The 20992-nt window shown below is 41.5% G+C and overlaps 1 protein-coding gene across 1 annotated transcript in view; it reads right to left on the bottom strand.

The window, feature by feature from the left end:
- CSMD2 (CUB and Sushi multiple domains 2) overlaps nucleotides 1–20992 on the bottom strand; it is a 308935-nt gene that overhangs the window by 265823 nt on the left and 22120 nt on the right. The window contains 1 exon segment of the mRNA XM_009333469.1: nucleotides 14130–14346. Coding sequence (XP_009331744.1) covers nucleotides 14130–14346 — 217 coding nt within the window.

The raw sequence follows: 20992 nt of genomic DNA, 5'->3' as shown, positions 1-20992 counted from the left end.
TTTTGATGTCCTCATCTTCTCCAAGCAAGAGCACAGGCAATATCCTCTTGAAGAAACAATGATTTAACAAGGCCAGTGCACAAATCACTCCTGCAAGACCTCAGCACTCCTGTTCTAAAGACCCAGAAACAGCCAAGCTTGGCAGGACGCCCTGCCTTGTTTTGACCTGGCTGGTAAACTGTCCTCATGCCTTCCTCCCTAAATCTGCAGCCCAGGCAAATTTAAAGCATGGGGATCAACATGATGGCAGACAGAATATGAAATAATTCCCCAATGGCCTCATGCACAAAACAGTAATGCTGACATCACTGTTATTTAGTGTAGCAATAAAAAAATATATACACTAATGAGAAAGAAAAGCAAACTCTGTTCCTTGTTTTTATTAAGGGCCATAACAAGAAGGTGAGGGCAGTAATAACAGCACAAATAATCATCTTCCATTTCTTCTCTGGCCAAATGGATTATTGAGTGATTATCCCCTTAAGTTGCTTGGAGCCAACACTGATTGTGTGAGATTTTCAATGTGTTTTTCATTGGCTTAATTCTGCTCCTACTGTGAGGAACCAAACTAAACCGGTGCCAGAAATACCACTTCATAAGCTTGCCCTTGCTTCACAGTATGGCAAAAATCAATATACCAAAACAAATCAACACAGAAATCCTCCACTCTATTTGCATCTTCCTCCATTCTTTGCCTCGGGTTTGCCACAGACATCGCAAATATTTCTCGTGCATGACTCTCCATTAGCAGCAGAACAGCAAAATCTGCTTCACAGAACAGCTTTGCTAGAACCAGCGTCAGTAAAAACTAGCTGCTGTTGCAACCACCGCCTCTCTACAGGTTCTCCGCAGTGCCATGAGCACTGATGCCCCTCCACATGCCAGCGGCTGCTAAGGCTGAAGGCCTGGACCATACGCTGGGGTCTGGTTGTGCTGCTCTCCACTCCTCACGGAGCCCAACCGACCATCTAGCCTCTGTGATATATCACCATCTTCCCCAATGCCATAAAGTCCCTCCCCAGGGGGAAATTGTCCTATCAACCTATGAAAGGAGTTGAGCACCAAAGACCCACTGACTGCTCTGCTCAGCAGGTTCAACTCGCAGTTGAACACTTCTTTTGCCCTAGAAAAAGAACAGTCAGCCAAGGACAGCCCACATCTCAGTCCCTTTGCAAATGGCTCTCACCTCCATCTGTTGCATATTATACTGTTCCACTGTATCAAGTACAACTGTATCATATACTGTGACGCAGGCTCCCATCTTGGAGTGCAGGTGCCATAATTAAAACAGAGCACATTCTTTTTCTGGTAGGATGCCCACCATCAGCTCAGGCTGCAATCAAAATAGTTATTGCAGCTGGCAATCCAACAGTCTTTAAAGCATAAATGCTAGAGAAATGTCTCAGAACATCTAATGAAAACACATTGGATTGCATCGTTTAACCCAGCATTAAATTACACTACACCATACTTCAGTGATTTTTTCCCGCATGTAATTTAAAGGCACCTATTAAAGAAAATTTCCCATCAAATGAACCACTCTCTTCACTATATACAGTTTAACTGACACGGTTCTGTAAGCGCTAGTCTGACACCCCTGTGCTATCCCAGGACAATATTCAAGCTAAGTCAGGTGTAAGGCACCATGTTGAGAAAACAACAGCTCAGAGTAAGAGCTGCCCTTTGGAAAACAGTCTGGAATGAGCAGGTGAGTTGTCTTTCACACTGTGTGCCCAGCTAACAAGGCAGCAGTCAACCTGAAGCCATTTGAAAGGTGCATTCATGAAGTATTCAACTAATCCATTATCAACTGGGGCCAACAGAAAGAGCGCAATAACTTCCAACTGACTTTGAATCAAGTTTTGTATGCCTTATTCAGCTGGACAGCTGGCTCTTGTGCACACAGCAACGAGGAAACTCACTAGCTCCAGTGAGAGGCTAAATATATGTTCAGTTTTTCCTCTGAAAAACGGGTATGAGTGATTTTAATTAACATTTGCAACTTCCTCAGTCTCGATGAAAAGGATGTGTAAGCATTGTACTCCAGCTGCTGCAGGGAGAACACCTTCAGAAATACATGCATATGTACGTTTAAAAATTAAAGTCTTAGGGGAAACTGGAAACACAGCCACATGCAAAGTCAGTGGTCACTCACAGATGTCCTCCTCAAGGCTGCTTCGTAGAACGTATACCAAGAATAAAAGAACAAAAGCAGAGATCAGGGAATTTATCCACAGCAATCCATCCCATCTCAGATCTCATTACAGGTAACAGGTTTTTTTCTTTAAAGACAGAGTTGTTGGTGGGTGTAGGGTAAAGTAGTCTATGGGGGCAAAAACCATCTTGTCATTCCTATTAATAACTTAGTTTTAGAAATCATCTTTCATCCTGAAGGAGTTTAATGTCTCCTCCAAATCATGGCCAAATCCCAAGAGAATCACCCTGCATTTCAAATACTGCTTTACAAAGCTGGCAAAAACGCGAAGCATAGATGCCCTAGGCACGAGGACTTCAATATGTGCAGTAAAACTGAAGCTGACAGGCCTTTGTTTCTCACATATCATTGTCTGCAAGATTCAGTGCTAGCCCTGCCTCCAGGAGGGCCTTCCACGCCACCGCTCTGCTGCCCAGCCAGTAACCTGCTCCAGTGTCATGATGGCTCCTACCGCTCCTCCTCCCCGTCACGCAGCGCTTCTCTGCCTGGCTCATCCCCTGCAGCTCTCCCGTAGGCTGCTGCCGCCTCGGCCCCTTTCACGCATCTGATCCCTTCCATTTTCAGCCACAACTGTGCAGATCTTTTCCCCCATTTTCAGTAAGTGTGGATGAATGACACACCTGAGGAGACAGCCGACTCTCTGCTAGCATTTCCTCAGGCTTGTCTGGTTCAGAGTTTTTTCCCCCAGTGGTTATGAGTTTTTCTCCCTTACTCTCTGTATTACCTTATTAAAGAAACAAGCAATTACAATGAGATGTTAGCTTGATTTTTTTTTTTAAAAAGCCATATTGACAGAATAACTGGTACCATAAATGTTCTCATTAATCATCAATAAAACAAGCAGAGCATAATATGAGAACACTTCCAGCTAACGCATAATACAGACATTTAAAAGCCATTTCTGTCTGCAAGGCAGAACTCACTGGTGTTACTTAGACAGTTGTCCTTCAATTTTGATGCCTGTAAGGCTGAAATGATGCTCTGGACCAAAAAAAAAAGTCTCAGCCAGCTTAAAAGGATACTGTAATGACGTAAGAAAACCAGTATCGGTTCATATTTGGATTTATTCAACTTGTTGGAATGATTTATGCTCAAAACCAAGCTGCTTTTATTTGAGTCAAGCTACAAACAGATCCTGAACAAACATCTTTAGAGACATGTTGCAAGCAGCAACTCCTTGTGTATTCTCTGTTCATATTTCACCAAGCAACTCCAAGCTACTTTGCTGCCAACCAACACCACATGTCCCATTTTATTCCATGCTACTTTCCAACCATCCCCTCTGCTGAACTGGATGATAATTATGTTGCTTCTAAACTAATATAATCCATTGGCTCTGACATACATTACTAAATATTTTTCTTATCAAGACAGTAACAAGCATTAGGGGGAAAAAAAGCTTTCTCTGTCCCTTAAACTCGCTCATGATGACATATACTACACCTACATTTTTTCCAGAAAGTTAATCTAGCACTTTGCAAACAGTTCTCAATCTAACATCATACAATCAAAACCCCATGTGCCAGCAGGACTTAGGAATCAACTGCACTTTCTTCCCTTCTCCAAGCCAAGTATAATTCATCAAGCCACAAGAGTCCTTTGCTTACCTCTGACACTGACAAAGGCTTCATTAACTAACACAGTCTCTAGGGACAGTCACAGGGCTCAAATTCCAGCCTGGATGGATTTCTTCGCTCATTTAAAATGGGGTTTGGGTCAATTCCCACTAGAAAAGTGTTATTCATAGAGCCTATAGCCAGCACAGCCATCTCAAACATGAGGCCTTCATGGCTCAAGCTGGGAACAGGTACTAAGCATCAAATTTCAATAAATTTAATTTTCCATACAATGCAATAGAGTAGGAAGACCGTGGACTTGGGATTTATTTTATTATTTTTATCCTGTCCCTTCCATGCTCATTTTTCCTGTACTTTCTCAGGTAGCAGTGAGATACAAGCAGATCTCTGACAAACTTTGGCATCTATATTCTCCGACTTGTTATTACAAACCAAAAAAGAAGAACACCAATTCACAGAAAAGTTCACCAAATTTTAGTAACCTCTTGGCAAATCTGAGCTGATATTCTGAATAAACAAAGACAAGTTTGGATACGAACCAAGTGAGGCTCAGCAGTGTCAATTCAAAACTTGGCAGTTTTAGGTTATTTCTGGCTTTCTCCAAAAAAAAATCATCAGGGGTGTGAAATCCACTAAATGGGAAAAATAAGGTCTCAGAACCCCCTGCAAATCACACAAGGCTTATTGCTAAATGCAATGCAACTGGTGAACAACAAGAAAGCATTACCATACTGGAGGTGTTGCAAATACCCCAATATTCACACCAGCCCTTTAGAAACATTAACTCTTCTGCTGCATGCTCTGCAAAAAGTGTCCTACAGTCTGAAGAACTTTAAACGTAAACAGACATGAATGTTCAAAACAGCTTTAAATGCAAGAAAGGCAGAGTAAACACAGAAGTTCTCAGGCCAGCAGCATTCTGAACAGAAATGCCACTTTAACTCATTCGAGCTTGTTCAGCTGGGAGGCAGCTTTTGAAACCACAATGCTGGAAGTCGCAACTCCATGGCTACGCTCTCAGGTGTGCCACTAGCCTACTAAAAGATTTTAGGCAATCCTCTGAACCCCGAGTTCCTTCTGCACTCCAGTCCCTGCCACATACAAGCCTGACCACCCGCAAGTCATGCAGGGATGCTTAGAAGCCTCAATGAGAGCATACGGAGATTCCCAGATGAAAGGCACCAAGCATTAGATTCATGGCAAGCAGGTACTGTGGGACTGAAGATAAGATATAAACTACCACTAGTTTCAAATGCTGTTGTAGGTGACACAATCAAGCAAAAACTTTAATTATGGCTTTGTTAGTGTATGTGCATACTACACATGCCTCCCTGTTCCTCCTGTTTTCTCTATCTGAATTCTCAAGCAGCTAAAGCTATACAACTGTAAAGAGCCAAAGCTGACATGCAGAGTGAATCCAGGTCTCATCTGCCAAGCCTGTGCATCCCTTTTATTCTTTATGTATACAAAATCAGGGTTTGAACTAGACTTTAGTCATCGGCATTGAGAGAGTCTTTGCTTCCCCCAAGTGAATATTAAGCCACAGCATCAGGCAAGCACTGCTCTGCCTACATGATCCTGGGACAGCCAGCTTAGATCCATCTGGGGGATTTCCACAAACTGCAGTCCCACTTCCCACCACAATATAGGTGTGCCTACGCTAATTCCTTAAGATTTTAATTTATAACAGCACATAGCACAACAACATTTTTTGGCAACAGATGAGAAGGAAACAGTAGAAATTCACTTTCTATAAAGAGCTTAAAAAAGTGCCCAAATGGAACAAAAACAACGCAAGTTGTCCTCCATAGCCAGTGCAGTCAAAAAAAAGTAGGTTAATAAGAAATTTGATTTTTAGAAAATGTGTTTATGATAAAAAAAGAAACAAATCCCATTGTTCCCACCAATGAAGATTTATCCAAAAAGACTGTAATATTGATTCATGTCATATCTAATTCTTTATTCACTTGCACCTTGTGCAAATGCTGACTATTGAGCAGAAATGGGAGAAAAATGTTGCTAACTGCTAATGTTTAGCAGGAGAGCCCAGTAACACACAATGCACCAGAGGTAAAAAGCCCTGGGTTGGAATCCAGCAGCACCAGAGGTACTGCTTGCCCTGGTGCTAGTCACTTCTTTCTGTTTCCATGCTCCTCCTTTGCCACAACTGGGAACAACTCAAGCGAGAGGATGTCTTGCCATGCACCTGGGGAGCTAAAGGGCCCAATTTCAATAGCTAAAAAAATGTTATATAAAAATGCTAGAACCACAGAATTTCACATGTCAATTTACACACAGATCAGTGACAACATAAGCTACCAAACAGTTCAAATGAAAATATTTATCTCCTTCCTAAACCTTTTATTCCAGTATAGCAGCTCTAATCAGCTGTAAGCCTAAATATTATTAAAAAAAAAGTCACTAAAGATGTAAGGACAATTACTGCATCTTTGGACAGCAGAAGCCTTTATGTTTTCCAAACAGCTACAAAATTGCAAACAGACAATTACATTCTTTATTAAGAAAAAGGACCAGACTTCAGCAGTTGCTCTTGCAGCACACAAAAATCCAAGTCTGAATAGTCTAAAAGGAGCCGGGCCACCCTCTGCCACCCAACAGGAGCATAATGAATTAGAGTCACCCTGCACTGAAGACTTGTCAATTTTCTATTTGCGACTGGAAATACCAGCACTCCACAATTTCATTGTATCTTCAATGATCTAGTAAGATCGTATCACCTCCTGTAGACTTTCATTAATTCTGATAAAAGGGAAATATACACCGTCTAAAGAGGTGCTTTGCCTGAGAAACTCTCAAGGTTAGACTTCAGAGGTACAAAAACTTCTTGACCTAAAGATTCACTGCATTCAAAAAATAACATGAAAGCGTGTACATTTTTCCCCCCTTCAAGGAAAATGGATTAAAAGGCATAGCTGTGAACTTTATCTGTTTTGTACTTCCATTCTCTTTCCCCACCCTAGCATACAGACCCTCCAACTGGGGGCTTTTAAGCATTTTACAAATTTACCTTGCGAAAATAAAACATGTCATTTTACAGATGGGAAAACTTGAGAGAAGTAATTTGCCCAATGCCACTGAGCAGAGCAGCTGCTGGGCTCAGAACAGGACTAAGACTACATCCGACTTCTGCTCTTGTGAAGGATCACCAGCACACCTCAAGTGCTCCGCCAGTGCTGCTTTTATCACCACCTCTGCACATCCATCGCTTTGCTGCATTGCTCACAGCATCCTCTTCATGGGAGACTGACACTAATTATCAGTGAAGAAAGTGGCCATCTTGATGCTAACGGATGTCAATATCTATTGACTAAAAGTGAAATTATTTTTGAAGACCTGATTCTGTACTAATAAAGTCAAGAGACTTTTTGTACAGGTTCTTATGCAAGTAGGATCAGACTGTAGTCACCTTCTCATCATACGGTTCTGCAGTGACACAGCAACTGGGCAACCCGAGTTCAATAACTAATAGCTAACAGCTAATAACTCACTGTGCTGCCTAAGGCAACTCACCGAACTTCTCTGTGCTGCTTCTTCCCTTCTACGAGAATACAGTAGACTTGTTCCTTCTCGAAGCACTGTAATCTAAAGATGAGAAGCAGCATGCAAGGGCTATGGGTTAGTTCAATTTCTCTCCCTCCACTGTTAAAAAAAAAATCTCATCTCACTTGCTCTGACCCCAAAAGCTCACCCACTAGTTTTGTAGATTGCCACTCCTGCTAAAAGAATAAAAGCAGCTCTGTCTAAAATAAACAACTTGAGATGACTAAAAACATCTATGACTATCACTTCAAACACCACATACATACATGCATAAAAAGATGATAAACTTTCTCTGTATGGAACAGTTATTAGTAGAGCACCAGCCGCTACTGTCTTTATCATTAGCCATCTTTGCTAAGGAAAAGGAGCAGCTCCATGGAAGCTGTTAGAGATCTCACCACGCAGATGTAATTTACCTGGAACACTGTAGGTGCGGGTTCTGCAGGGTCTACAGTGATCATATATCAGATCACATTCAGACTTCACAATACTCTACTTCCATTGTCTAAAAGGCTTGCAGACACTGTATTTAGAGTCCACCTGAATTAAAACCAAACATCAGCTAGAGGGATCTAGAAAAGAACACATGATCCTGGGCTTCAGCAATTACTTCATATTATCAAGAGCAAGGCCCTGTGTTGTCAGACAATGCAGATAAACTGCAAGAGGAAAAGCTGAGGAGGGAAGCGTAATACATGATGCAACAAGAGGTTAACAGTAGAGTCCAATAAAACTCCTGTCTCCGTGCACTGCACATTGGATTTCAGTGGCCAGCAAACACAGCAGCCGTGTCCTACAGCAGGGCACTTCATGGGCATTTCCCCTTCCTTCTCTCCCATAGCTCAACATCAAAGGAACAGGAGGCTTTCATGAGTTGCATCAACTTGGGCATGGAAGACTAAGGACACCATGATCCTTCCCAGAATTTCCACGTACTACTTAAATTCACCCGTTTAAAACCTACCTCAATTACTAGTGGCATTCAGCGCTCACAGATCTATCAAAAGCAGACTGTTCCAGTGCAGAGTCTTAATTAAAATCTATTAGATGTTGTCCAATTACAGAAAATCTTTCTACACTTAGTACACGTAGCATACCTTAATATGAAGCAAGAGTCATTGTCAAGGTTTGCTAGTAGATTTTACTTGTAAACATGGTTAATCAGCAGTTTAGAGGGAAAACAAAAACAACTTTGAAAACAAAATATTATTTGAGTAACAGCAACACCTTAAGGCCCAAACAACCCCCTGTACTAAACACAGCAGGGAGAGCCATTCCTGGAAAAAAATCTGTAGTCCAACAGACAAAATGCAGAACAACAGCCAGCAAACTACTTTCCCAATTAGTATTTTATCCAGTGGCCATGAATAAAAGGTTCCCATTTTCAACAAGATTTTATTTCACCAAAGATGGTACAGGCCACAATGCAATGGCAGGCCTTGCTGCAGACAAATTGTGTTTGTACACGACAAGCAGTGTTGTGAGAGAGCAGATCCTTTAACCCTGAAACCAGGGCCAAAGCTACTCAATCTCCTTACCTCTCCATCTGCTCAACGGGCTGCAGAAAGATCAGAGCCAGGCCTCCTCCCAAGCCTGCTGTATTCAGCATGGTGGCAGGGAAAAAGCTCCCACCCCGATTTAATCATCAGCTTTTATCACTCATCCTGATGCACAATCTCCTAATAAATACAGAAAAATTTAATACAGCCTCTCAAAAATTGAGCATCCCTAGATGCAGTTGCATTAACTCCATCGGCTTTCCTGGACTTTCAGATCTAGTTCCATCAATTATCTCACAGACGAAGTTTAAATATTCAGCGCTTCCTCAGAACAAAACAACAGGGCCATTGGCAAAAGGCCCTAATGTCGCTGGAGCAGCTCAAACAAGTATCTTCTCAGGGAAACAAAAAGCATATTTTATTCTACAAAGCAGCGAACATAAATTTAAGTGGGTTTTTGTTGTGGGTTTCCCCCCCCCCATGGAGTTATGTGAAGCAACAAAAGACTCTAAGGAGAAAAGGGAGGTAGGATTCTGAAGTTCACTAAAGATGACAAAAGGATTTAGCTGACCCTCCATTTTATTTATCTTTATCCTTAGTAAAAAGAACTGCAGTCACCTTAGAGATAGGAGGTAGCTACAAAGGAATATGTCACAGGACCAAAGGTGACTCAACACAAAATCCTAACGTAAGTTCTGCATATTACCAGATGGCAAATGCTGTTTCTCCAGGAATTTCTTTAACAGCATTGAACTCCAGAAAATCCAGTACCTGTGAAGCCAGAACCCCAGAACGTTATTTTAACCCGGGTTTGCATCTCTGCAAGTGAGAGTATATGGCACATGGGGGGAATTCTCTCATTGCCTGTTCCCTTTGTCTCCTCCTCTCCTCCTCCCTTCCATTGTTTCTAAGATGAAAAGCTTTGCTCTCTTGATTGGTAATTAAGTACAAGTCACCCAATCCAATTTTTCAAAGAGTAATTAAAAGGTTATCAAGGAGAAACAGGCAAGATACAGGTATTCCTGTTGTATCTGTAAATAGGTCACCCCAGTAGATAATTCAACTCTTATCGCTAGTATCACATAATTTTAAGTTCAAACAAAATACTTAATCTTTCGGTCAATTAAATATGGCCAGAGAGATCATACGGTTTTTAACTGCATACACAGCATACTGATGGCAATCCTCCTCTTAACTCTTCAGTTATTTGTCAGGGAGGAGGGATGAGCATCTCTAATAAGCAACAGCAACTTTAACAGAAGACACTGTGCATAATGTTGAGACATGAGCTAGAAGATAAGTTATTCACAGTGCCAGGGAGCTAAAGGCAGTATAGATTTCTTCTTTGCTTTAAGTATGAAGCTATTGCATTAATGATTTGCAAACATTTTCTCTAACCGTACACACTCCGTAGACATCAGAATGGGACAGTTCCTCACAGCTGTGTAAATATACACCTCCTAGTAAGTTCTGTGGAAACGCAAACTGCACTAATGAGGTTCTGGCTATAATAAAGACTCATTTTTCTTGATACACTGGCTCAAACAAACATTTTCTCAGCCAAGTAAATTCAGTATCATAGAAACATATCCTTTGAACAGGAAAGGTAGACCAGAAGACAATGCAATTACCTACCCACGTCACGTGGGAAGGAAAGCTCACAGGTTGCAAGATCATAAAAGTTACCCCAGCATTGTTCAGCGCATATGCAAGTGAGCAGTCTCTCCTGGTAAAAAATACTGCATGTTCTGTCCCTTGGGCTTTCCAAAGTACTTTTAAACATCTTTGGAAGGAAAAAAAAAACAAATCTGATTTTCTAAATTCACCAGTCCTATTTTGAGTGTAAATTCAATGGCTCCCTTCAAGAAAACAGAATTAGGTATCTGAAATGACTAACTTATCAGATAGATTGTAAATATATTTTCCCTGGATCTGATTGCAAGCCTGAAACTTCAAATAAGGAAATTAGCAACTAATTTAAGACTCTCACATTAAAAGCGTCCTGCAAATTATCAGCAGCAGATGAAAGTTTGAAGATGTCACATGGCTTTCTTGTTAACTACTGGCTGGTTATGTCACGCAACAACAGTCTGACACAAGAAGGTGCAAGGAGTCTCCCAAATCCTGTAGCAATCTTAGATCCATAAATAACTCCAAATATTCAAATTTTGGTCAGGCGTCTGCTGAGCTTCTAAGCCCAACACAGTGGGAAACCAATCAGGAAACTAACCTGATTGGAACATTCTCTTAACAATGACACAATCAGCAAAGCACAATGGGAATTTGCAGAGAGACTATTCTTGAGTAACTGCATTTTTTAGATCAGGTCTCCACATGCATCCCTCTGATCCCACTGGCAGTTCAGAACAGTTAGGAACTCGAAGGAGAGTTTGGTCTGGTGCAATGAGCACAAACACTGCTAAAGAGAAGGAAAAGCCACCTTTAGGCACCGAAGGGAAGTACAAGTCTCATCTGAACTCGTGAGTAGCTCTCCTACTCAAGTCAAGGGAGAGACAAATCTGCAGCCACCACTGCTCTCAGGTTTCAAAGAAGATTCCGTTACAGTGGTCCCTGTGCAAGCCAGTGCATGATGTTGGGAAAAAACAAATTATTTGAGAGAAGCTGAAGGAGCAAGGACTCAGAAACAAGCTCCAATTTTAGCAAACAAAGCAAAGTCATGGCACTGAAAGATGACAACAGCCCTGGATGTTTAAATTAAGACACTGAAACGCATTTAATATTCACATACTCATCACAAATGCACAACACAAATTCCCTAATATACAGTAAAGCAGTTTATTAGCAAATGTCTCATTGGATTAAGTCTGCTCTTATTCTATTAGGGAACTTTCACACCACATTAAATTGCAAGACAACAGGGTGTTTGCCAGCACACGATGAACACAATTATTTAACCCCTTCTCAGAAATGCACATAGACATGACACTGACACAGCAGGCCAAGGAACCTCTTAGGAATATATGGCTTAAGTGGAACAGCAGGGTATTGGCATAACTAACCGTTCTCCATCCCTCAGCAGAAGACGACATCAACACCAAGATCATTCTCTTCTCCCAATCAAGCAGGCATGACCTACTGAAATACATCAGTGATGCTCAACAATATAAGCTCAAGAGTGGGAGAAGCAAAGACATACAGTTCCCCTCTGTTAACCGTTTTGTTGATCAGCCTTGAACACACTGAACAAAACAGTTACCTTCTCTACAGAAGAATGCTTTTTTTTCCTTCTCTTACACTTGCTTACAGCTTATTTTGTCCTGCCTCCTGGTAGCATGAGCTTTGATGAATGACGCATGGTCATCCATCTTCAAGTGCTGCACTTCGATGATGAATTGAGTACATTTGGAAAGCAGTCTCGAGAAAAAACAAAATTGATAGCCACTGGAAAAAAAGGAGAAAGAAGAAAAAAAAAAGTTGGGCAACAGCTACAGAGTTCAATGAGGTGAGACTGATGTACAAAAAAAAAATTAGCTGAACAAAGAAGTGAGACACCAAACAGCACAGAGGAACAAGTTCCAGGTTTTGAAGTCACTAATCTAGAAGTGTCCAGGGGAAGAATGCAAGCGTCCATCATGCAAGAGTCCATATCTCACTTTAAGTCCTCTGTAAGTGCTTTCAGACCTCTAGAAAGCCTCCTCAATACCTCCGCCCCCCTTTATTTCACTCTCCTCCATTGTACTAAATACACACCATTTCCTGAACACCTTATCTCATTAGAGATGAAACATTCTCACATTGCTTTGTGCTCCTGGTTTCATCCCACAACTTACACTTCCCTACCCAAGTTACCAGTGATGCAGAGGAGGGACCTTATTTGTCTCCTCACCGTCCCCCAGTGCAGGGCTACAAATTATCAGGACAGTATCCAAGCTGTATCTGTTTTGTTGTACCGGTCAACTGTAAGAACATGCCCTTCCTGTTACTTCCATCTATAATCGTATCATGCTTATGAGTAGCTCAGAGCAATACCTGGACGCAACTCGTCTACAGTGTCTTACTAATTTACTCCACCATGACCCTACTTCTGAATTAATTTCATTCATGGATTTTGCTTTTTTAGCAGAACCTCCCACCGACATCTAGAGGGCAAAAGGAAACATCTGACACTGCTGATGAGCAGAGCAGTTTGCCAGGGCAAGAGCAGCATTGACTCGTCACCGTACAAAGTTTCCTGAGCAGGATTTTATACCAGATGTAGGCATCCTTTACATAACACCCAAAGCAAAACACTATGCTACCTTCTGATTAAATGATGAGGTCCCATAATTAAGATGATTCTTAAGCACAAGATGAAGATATGATTTATCTGCATAACTGAAATCATCTACATAAAGAGCTGATTTTCACCAGTGTTTCTTTAACTCAGATTTTCCAGTTGGGTTAGACAAGACACTGAGGTCAATGGATCTGTCCTAAACTAAAGTGGTTTGAAGTAAAATTTATTTCCAGGACTGTCCATGACTACAACATTCTTACTAGGGATTCTAACACTGGATGCTGCCACTGTTTCTATTACTTTTTGAATATATTACTGTCAGACTTCAGCTACAACCAGACACCACATCAGACAACAGCAAGTCATGTCACAAGTCACCGAGCTGATTTCATCTACGCCTCAGATCATGACTCCTTCAAACGCAGAAGTCTGACATGTCATATAACATTTGCTACCACAGCAATACTTCCTCCCCTCCCCCCCCAAGTCAGCCTCTCATTTAACTTTTTATTAATACCAGGATGGTACCTGAAAGTCTCAGAGAGAAGAATCCATGGAGAGTCTTCACACTAAACTATATTACTCGGTAAGTCCTTACCCCTAAAGATCCAACAGTTTAGTCAGGCATGAGAGAATATCACCCCTGTCCAGCTGGTGAACAAGACTGCAAGCTAGGGAATCGCCCAAATGCGCCCACAAAGCATTTAGCAGAGCTATAAACTGAAACCCATTATCCATCCTCCCACCCAGAGGATCTCTTTTGGATTGAGGGAAGCTCCTCTGCACATTAGATCTGCTTTCCTCTTCCTCTATTTTCTAATTAACTTCTCCGGATGTTTAGAATGACTCTTGATAAATCGTTACCATCAGGCATTCAGAGTAACATTTCAAATCTTAGAGATAAGAAATCAAAACAACTATATGAACTGCTCACGAAGATGTACTCCCAGTTTACTGCAGCATAAACCTCCAACCTAGATTTAATCCCAGTGGCAGAAATGGGAACATGTTTATAAACATCACTGTTATGAACAACGTACCTTGTTCTCAGATTCCCCTGCTGAGGCAGTCCATCGTAGATAGATAACACATCAAAATCTTCCTCTAATGCAAAGGACTGGAAAACAAGCTGTATCCTGTTCTGCTCCTCAGCAGTGATTGTCCACGTGCAGTTTGCATAATTTGGATATCCATAGGGAAAGCCTGGACTCTGTATTGTCCCGTTTGGGCCCTGCAAAACATGACTGCAGTTCTGGGCTGGCAAGAGAAAAGACAAAAGAACAAGTCAAATGGTGTAGGATACAAATTTAATATCTTCACCATCAAAACAGATCATACAGAATTCTTTCCACTGAATTTCTTTTCAGTTCGTGGTCCCAGGGAACAGATAAATGTAAAATCTAAAGATGCATCTTTGTCCTCCCTGCAGGAACCTGGACCCCAGATACCCATCTCTTGGGCACTGCTCCCTCTAGCTGTTAACATAATGGGCTAATAACAGCTGGATTACAGCAGCTGCTGACTGTAAGTGGCAAACAGATGCTTACTCAGACATCCTTTCACAGCCCATGACAAAGTCCAATATACTCTTCATTATACACTGTGCATTTAGGGATTTAACATGTTTCAAGTGTGCCTTGCTGTGCTGGGTACCTCGAGCACGAGGGGTTCAGGGGCCACAACAAATCAGAATGACAATGCCAAAGCTGACCATCTCTTCTACCCTTAGTTACACTTGAATAAGAGACAGAAAATCAGGGCTCAACTATGCAGGCAAAGAGACAGACCACCCCTCACCTTGAAAGGCCAAAAACTGTAATGGACATAATGCATAATGAGGAACTGAGTCACCAAATGAGTAGTCTGTCTGGACAAGACTGCATGAAAACTGAATGGCAAAAGATCAGCAATTAAAGTTGTCCCGACTCCAGAAAGAGCAGGACACAGTTCAGACTTCAACAAACCAACCCATTCTTGAATAGTTATTTGGAATAAAAAACAAAGAAAAACCCCAAATCTTTGCAACTTCTTAGAATAGCAGTTCTTTTTTCCCCCCATCCACATTCTTTCAGGTAAACATTGCTCACTAGCCTGAAACTACCCCCTAGAAGGGAGAAGAGCTGGTGGGTTTTATACATGGCCCTTCTGTGCAGGCTGCCGTAAGGAAAAGGCATGTTCCCACTCGGTCTCTGGTCTGTGTAAAGCAAAGCAACTGCAAAGCAATACGGACTCTGCCCAGAGCCAAGAGCTGCCATCACCAGTAACACTACATGCCCCTATTAGACCTAATGGGGGTACATAGGAAAGAAATCCTTGGCTAGACCCAGTCTTCTCAGGCTGCTTCGTTTTCTCTCACCCAGTTCTGAAAGGTTTCAGCTTCTCATGCAGGCTCAACACACAGGAATACTGATTGGAAGACATTTACTAAGGAGCTGCTGTAGAGCTACATCTTCTGAGAACAAAAGCCTAGTCCTGCACCCACCAGCTAAATACTTAACACCTCCCTCAAATCCACTTTCCTTCCCCAAAGCAGTACCTGTGAATACTCCATCCCAAAGATAAAGGTCAACTGCCATGATATACAATTTCTGGATATATGAGATTTTCTTCTCTCTGGGGAAACAGGTACATAAATATGTTTTGGGAACAACCCAAATAAATTCTCCTTAGCGTTTTCCTCTCTCTTCACTGCTGCTTTACCCGAATGTCACTCCAAACTGGTACAACTTCTACTGGCTTTAATGGAATAACTCCTCCACACCAAAGCAAAGCTCCTGGCAGTTTGCAAGGCAACTGTTGAGAGACTGAAAGCAGAATTTCACCTTTATCCTATGGCCAGCAGAGCTGCTGATCACTGCTGCCTGCATTTGCTCTGGCTTTTCTCACTGATGCTGGACTGTTTAGCCCTGCTTATGTAGATAACCGAGGCTTTCAAGTTGAAATGAATTAGATTAGAAATTACTTCTTTGATTTCTCATTGCTTTTTTCAAAGGCAGCAATGGCATTTGCACTTCTGAGTGCCAACCAGCTACAGGTAAAGAACTGCAGAGTAGTGCTCATTAAAGCCAATTATAATTAGATTGACCTACTTCGGTGCAAAAATGCTTAGTGGAACTTCTCTCTGCAAGATGAAGTTCACACCTTTATGAATCTAAAACGGTCAATCATATTTACTATCCAGGGAATCTTTTTCTATCATGTTTATTATACCAATGAGAGTTAGGACAGCCCCATAATCCACCAGGGACTAAAACTGAGCTAGGCACATAACTCATTAACAAGGGCAGATTACTCTGCATTTCTGTAGCACCTGGCATCTGCCTCTCACAGTGCATTTTGTCAATACATAATACATACAAGAGTGAGATCTACCTCCCTCTCCTCCACTTCAGCTCCATTTGTTTGTAGAGTTCACCGAAAGGCTGCATTAACTTGGTGCCAGAAAGCTGCACAGGACTGGCAATATTACCATTATCACAGAGCGGTAAAATTAGGCCTGGTTTGGTTTAATAACTTGGAGATTGCCAAAGATCTATGAGCTTCAGTTCTCCAAAATTCAATCTCATCTGCTTTTCTTCAACCAGACTGGTACTCAATAGGCAATGTGGGGATACGGAATCTGTCTCTACTGCACATTTTTTTATTTTAATCATAAGTAAATGTCATCAGAATAATTTAAGGAAATCGGGAAATTAAAGAGGCTGTATCCCTCCATTTCCCAGTGGTATAAAAGCTACTGATGTTGCATGAAGTTCAGAAAATAAATTCAAGGTCAGAGAAGCATTGTTCCAAAAGCTTCCAAAGTCATATGAAAGGCAACGAGCTCTAAGATCAATATAAATTTATGCTGTCCTTGCATAATCAGTGATTAAAACAAAGAACAAAGGCCAGTAAAATGTACAGAATCTTAAATCTAGCTGAATAAAAACAAATAAATAATAGAAAAATAGGACACACATTTATGACATATCAAATCAATCTACTGAAATATTTGTGTGTTCGTGATTCTGACCAAGGTGTGCTTTGGACACAGCTAGAAGAAAATTGCTTATTGCAAACAAAAACTAGTTTTTCAAAAGCTGACAATCTGCACAGCAATATATTCTTCATCTACTGTAATAGTAGGGAACTTAATTTATATTGGACACTGCTGGAAAAAGTCAGCAGGCACGCGAAAGAGATCCAGGAGGCCCAAGAGAATTTATGCATACTCTATAATTTGCTTTCAGGTTTGCGTTAGTTCAGCTCAGGCTTGACTGACAAAACCTTATCTAAATTCTGAAGTACATGACAAGGAAACACTCAGTTTCTCCTCTGAAGACTTGCAAAAACAGTTCTCTTTATCCCTTTGGCCCAGGAGCATGAGTAAGTAGAAAAGTATGAAAGGACAATGCCAGTGGGTGTTCCAGGTGAATTAGTATTTGACAGAGGACAACATTCTTGCAAGGTTTCTGGAGCATTCTCTCCGACCCAGAAGTTGGACCCGAGGCACCTCCACACACCTTCCTCAAGTAATGGGAATGCAGCAGCTTCGCTCATGGACCAGTCAACCACCCGCCCTGCCCTTTATCTCAGCTCTGATGGGGCTGTGCCAGGTGACCACAAGAAACAGCAATGACAGCACAAGCGGTACCCAGGGACCGCCTTCTTTACACCCTCTGCAGATTAACCATCAGCCCTGGTATCAGAGGAATTACAACCCTTCCAGAATGGCTGCATTCCCCCCCTCAATTTGCCACTCTTTATTCAAAAACTACACCAGTGAATGAGAAAGGTAAATACACAAAGCTGAGGGATCAGACATCGTTCGCCAGAAGGCTCAGTGTGGCAGTGTAAATACTTACATAGATATTCCAGCTTCTAATACTATTATTCATGGAGTCATACCTGCTGAAGGTATAACATCAACATGAAACTCATCAGTGGATATGCATTTGTGGGCACATGTCCTATTTTGTGACGGAGATGACCAGTCTGAGAATGGAGCTAATTCCAACTTGTATTCTGCCAATGCAACCTGCTATTTTCAATTCTGGAAAGTGGTTTATTATGAGAGTATATCTTTTTAATGAATGCATCAGTGTAATTTTATTGCAGTAGCACTTACAGTTTCCAGACAAGGACGAAGGCATTATCATACTTGGCACTGTTCAGTGGGCAGAGCCCTTCTCCAAAGGGATCACAGTCTAAGAGGGAGGAAAAAAAAAACACAACCCAACGAAACCCACACTAGTGGAGGGCTTGGGGCTTTGCAGAAAAACCATCTTTATCCAGGGGCACAACCACTTCCTCAACAACAGAGCTTAAAAGTCAACTTTACCAGCCTCCACTTGGAATACTTGTTTTGTGCAATATACGCTGCTTGAACAATGTAAACAGACTGATCAGCTTCACTTCTGGCTCATATGCACAAGGAAAATGATGAAATATTTACTTTGCAATATGCTCATAGAAGAACTGCATTTCTAACAGAAATATGGGCTGCCTGCGGCATTTTATAACACACAGTTAATCCACATGCCACAAAGCTTAACATGACTGGACACTTAAGCAAAAAATAAATATCAGCTGAATACAGCTCTGGCTGCCTCCTCCTTAAGCAGGAAAGTTGCAAACCCCTCAAGCTTCATTCTGGGTATCGATCAGCCTCTTTGCCACGAGGAGGGCCGGAAAAATGTCCTTGTACTCAAAAACCAAGACTGCTTTTGACAGTACAAGCTACAGGACTGGAGACAGAAGCTAGTGGGAGGTTTATTTACACTGTATATCTGAAGTTGTTTAGACACATGAGCATGGGACCGTTCTCATATCAGTCACTCCAGCTTTAGCGTGGCCTCTGCCTAATGCAACACAGCTAGCTGAGTTCTGGAGCAGAACCAGTTCACCCCTCAGTGACTACAGCATGGGTAGCATTAACTCATTCTCGTGTCTTTGACATCTCATGACTGGCAGTCATGATGGTCACCGCACATTGATCAAAACAAACCAGGTTACATTTACAAAAGAGGAGACTCAATCATTCAAGCACATTCATAGCAACAGAATTTTGTTATTTCCTTCAAATAAGCAGCACTTACATACAGGAGCGAGCTGCCTCGGCTGCTGTACCCTTCAAGCCCCTGTCTGGGACTGGGTTTCATCACTTAACAGAGAATTTCAGCAGCTCTACAGACTCAGATAAACTTGTACATTCAAATTCTGTCACTACAAATCTTCACCAAGTTGTCAGAAGCTAAATAACAAAGACATTGTCTGACATTACAACTGCAAAGGAAGCGGGTACAAAACATCATCTTCCACCTACTTTCAATTCCTTAAACTTACCAGGCCAGATCCATGGCATGTAAGTCAAGGAAGTATTTTAACTATGTTGATTTACACCATATTAATATCTAAGGAAGCAATACTTTAGAGAGAGGGAAACAATTTATTTCTGAAGTGCTTCCTAAAATATGAGTTGATGCACTTTGTTTCTCAGCACAAAAGAAATCTAATTTAGCAAACACTGATGTACGGTCACCGCACAATTCAAAAGGTACAAATATCAGATCATATACACTGACTTGCTCTCAGCACTATCATCTATTGGTGATACATGGCTGTCTTCTCCTTAACGCAGTAGTTTTCGGTATTGTTATTTTCTTTAGTTATTGTTACTTAGGCACAAGTGTTTATTTTGTGTTGTTCTAGCCTATTCAATGAAACAGATGAACATTAAAAAACCCTTTCCCCAAGAAAACCAAAATCCATATCCTGCAGACACAAACACATTCCATCCTGACCTAAAACACCAGGGGCTAATCCTGCTCATACATCAGCAACTTCTGTTTTTTCTGCTTACATTACTGTCCAGAGTCATTTACCTTCATTGCATAAAGTTCTCCAAACCAAGACACTAGATCCCAACTCAGAAACAGCACTCAAATGCTGACGTTGGTTTTCAGCATCCCCTGAGATCCCCTCCTTACATTTGGAGGCTGTGATGAGTAGGGTAGAGCTCAAGAATGGAGACACAGTTAAAACAGCCAAACTCAGTGCAGAAGTGCCCCGGCTTTCTTTGTGGGATGACACATGTGAAGCCACACAAGACTCATTCAGCTTCTCACACAACTGCGTATAGGCCACAGCACAGGATCAACACCTCGGGTCCCTACTGAACACTCCCCTTTGCATGACAGCACAAACCCTGTTCTGAAGAGGCCCCAGCACAGGGGGTGTCAGGAGTGGGTTATGAAATGTTCACAGCCAGCTTTTTCACACAGGCCTTTTCACAACCTCCTTCCCAAAAAGAACACATTAAAAACTCACCCCCTATATTGAACAGTTCATCTTTAAGAACTCCCTTTTTTTTTTTAAAACATTGTTTGATCTACCATCTAAATAGGAAAAATATTCCTTTTCCCAATGTTTACTGTTTTGAATCATTTATCAGCAACTAATTATGCTTCCTTACATAGTGGTCTTCTAAATCATTACAGACAATCACAAACAGTAAGTAGTTTACCCATAGCCTAGCTTTGACTCTCTTGCTTGCACAATTTCAGTGAACAAACAGGGAAAGTACCTTCACACTTCATAAATCTAAGCCTTGTTTCCCTAAGTATTCACCTTTTCATAGTTTTAAGTTAACCTACAGTCTTATATCAAAGCCTTCTGGGTAATAAACAATGCAGAGACACTCCATTAACTATAACATTTAATCAAAAGCCAGTGGTTCCAAGAACATCATCAAGGGGATGATTTACATCTCAGATAGCCAGTGCCTTTTTCTCTCCAAACACATGGAGTGATAAACTGAAGAACGCAAGGGCAAAGAACATGCATTTCATCTGAATCCAGCTCATGCCACTACTGCCAAGTCCAGAAAGAATTATAACATCCACCTCAAATCAAAAGCAGTATG

Source organism: Pygoscelis adeliae, unplaced genomic scaffold (assembly GCF_000699105.1).
Source record: "Pygoscelis adeliae isolate BGI_AS28 unplaced genomic scaffold, ASM69910v1 Scaffold321, whole genome shotgun sequence".
NCBI lineage: Eukaryota > Metazoa > Chordata > Aves > Sphenisciformes > Spheniscidae > Pygoscelis > Pygoscelis adeliae.
This window is presented reverse-complemented; position numbering and strand designations above follow the sequence as displayed.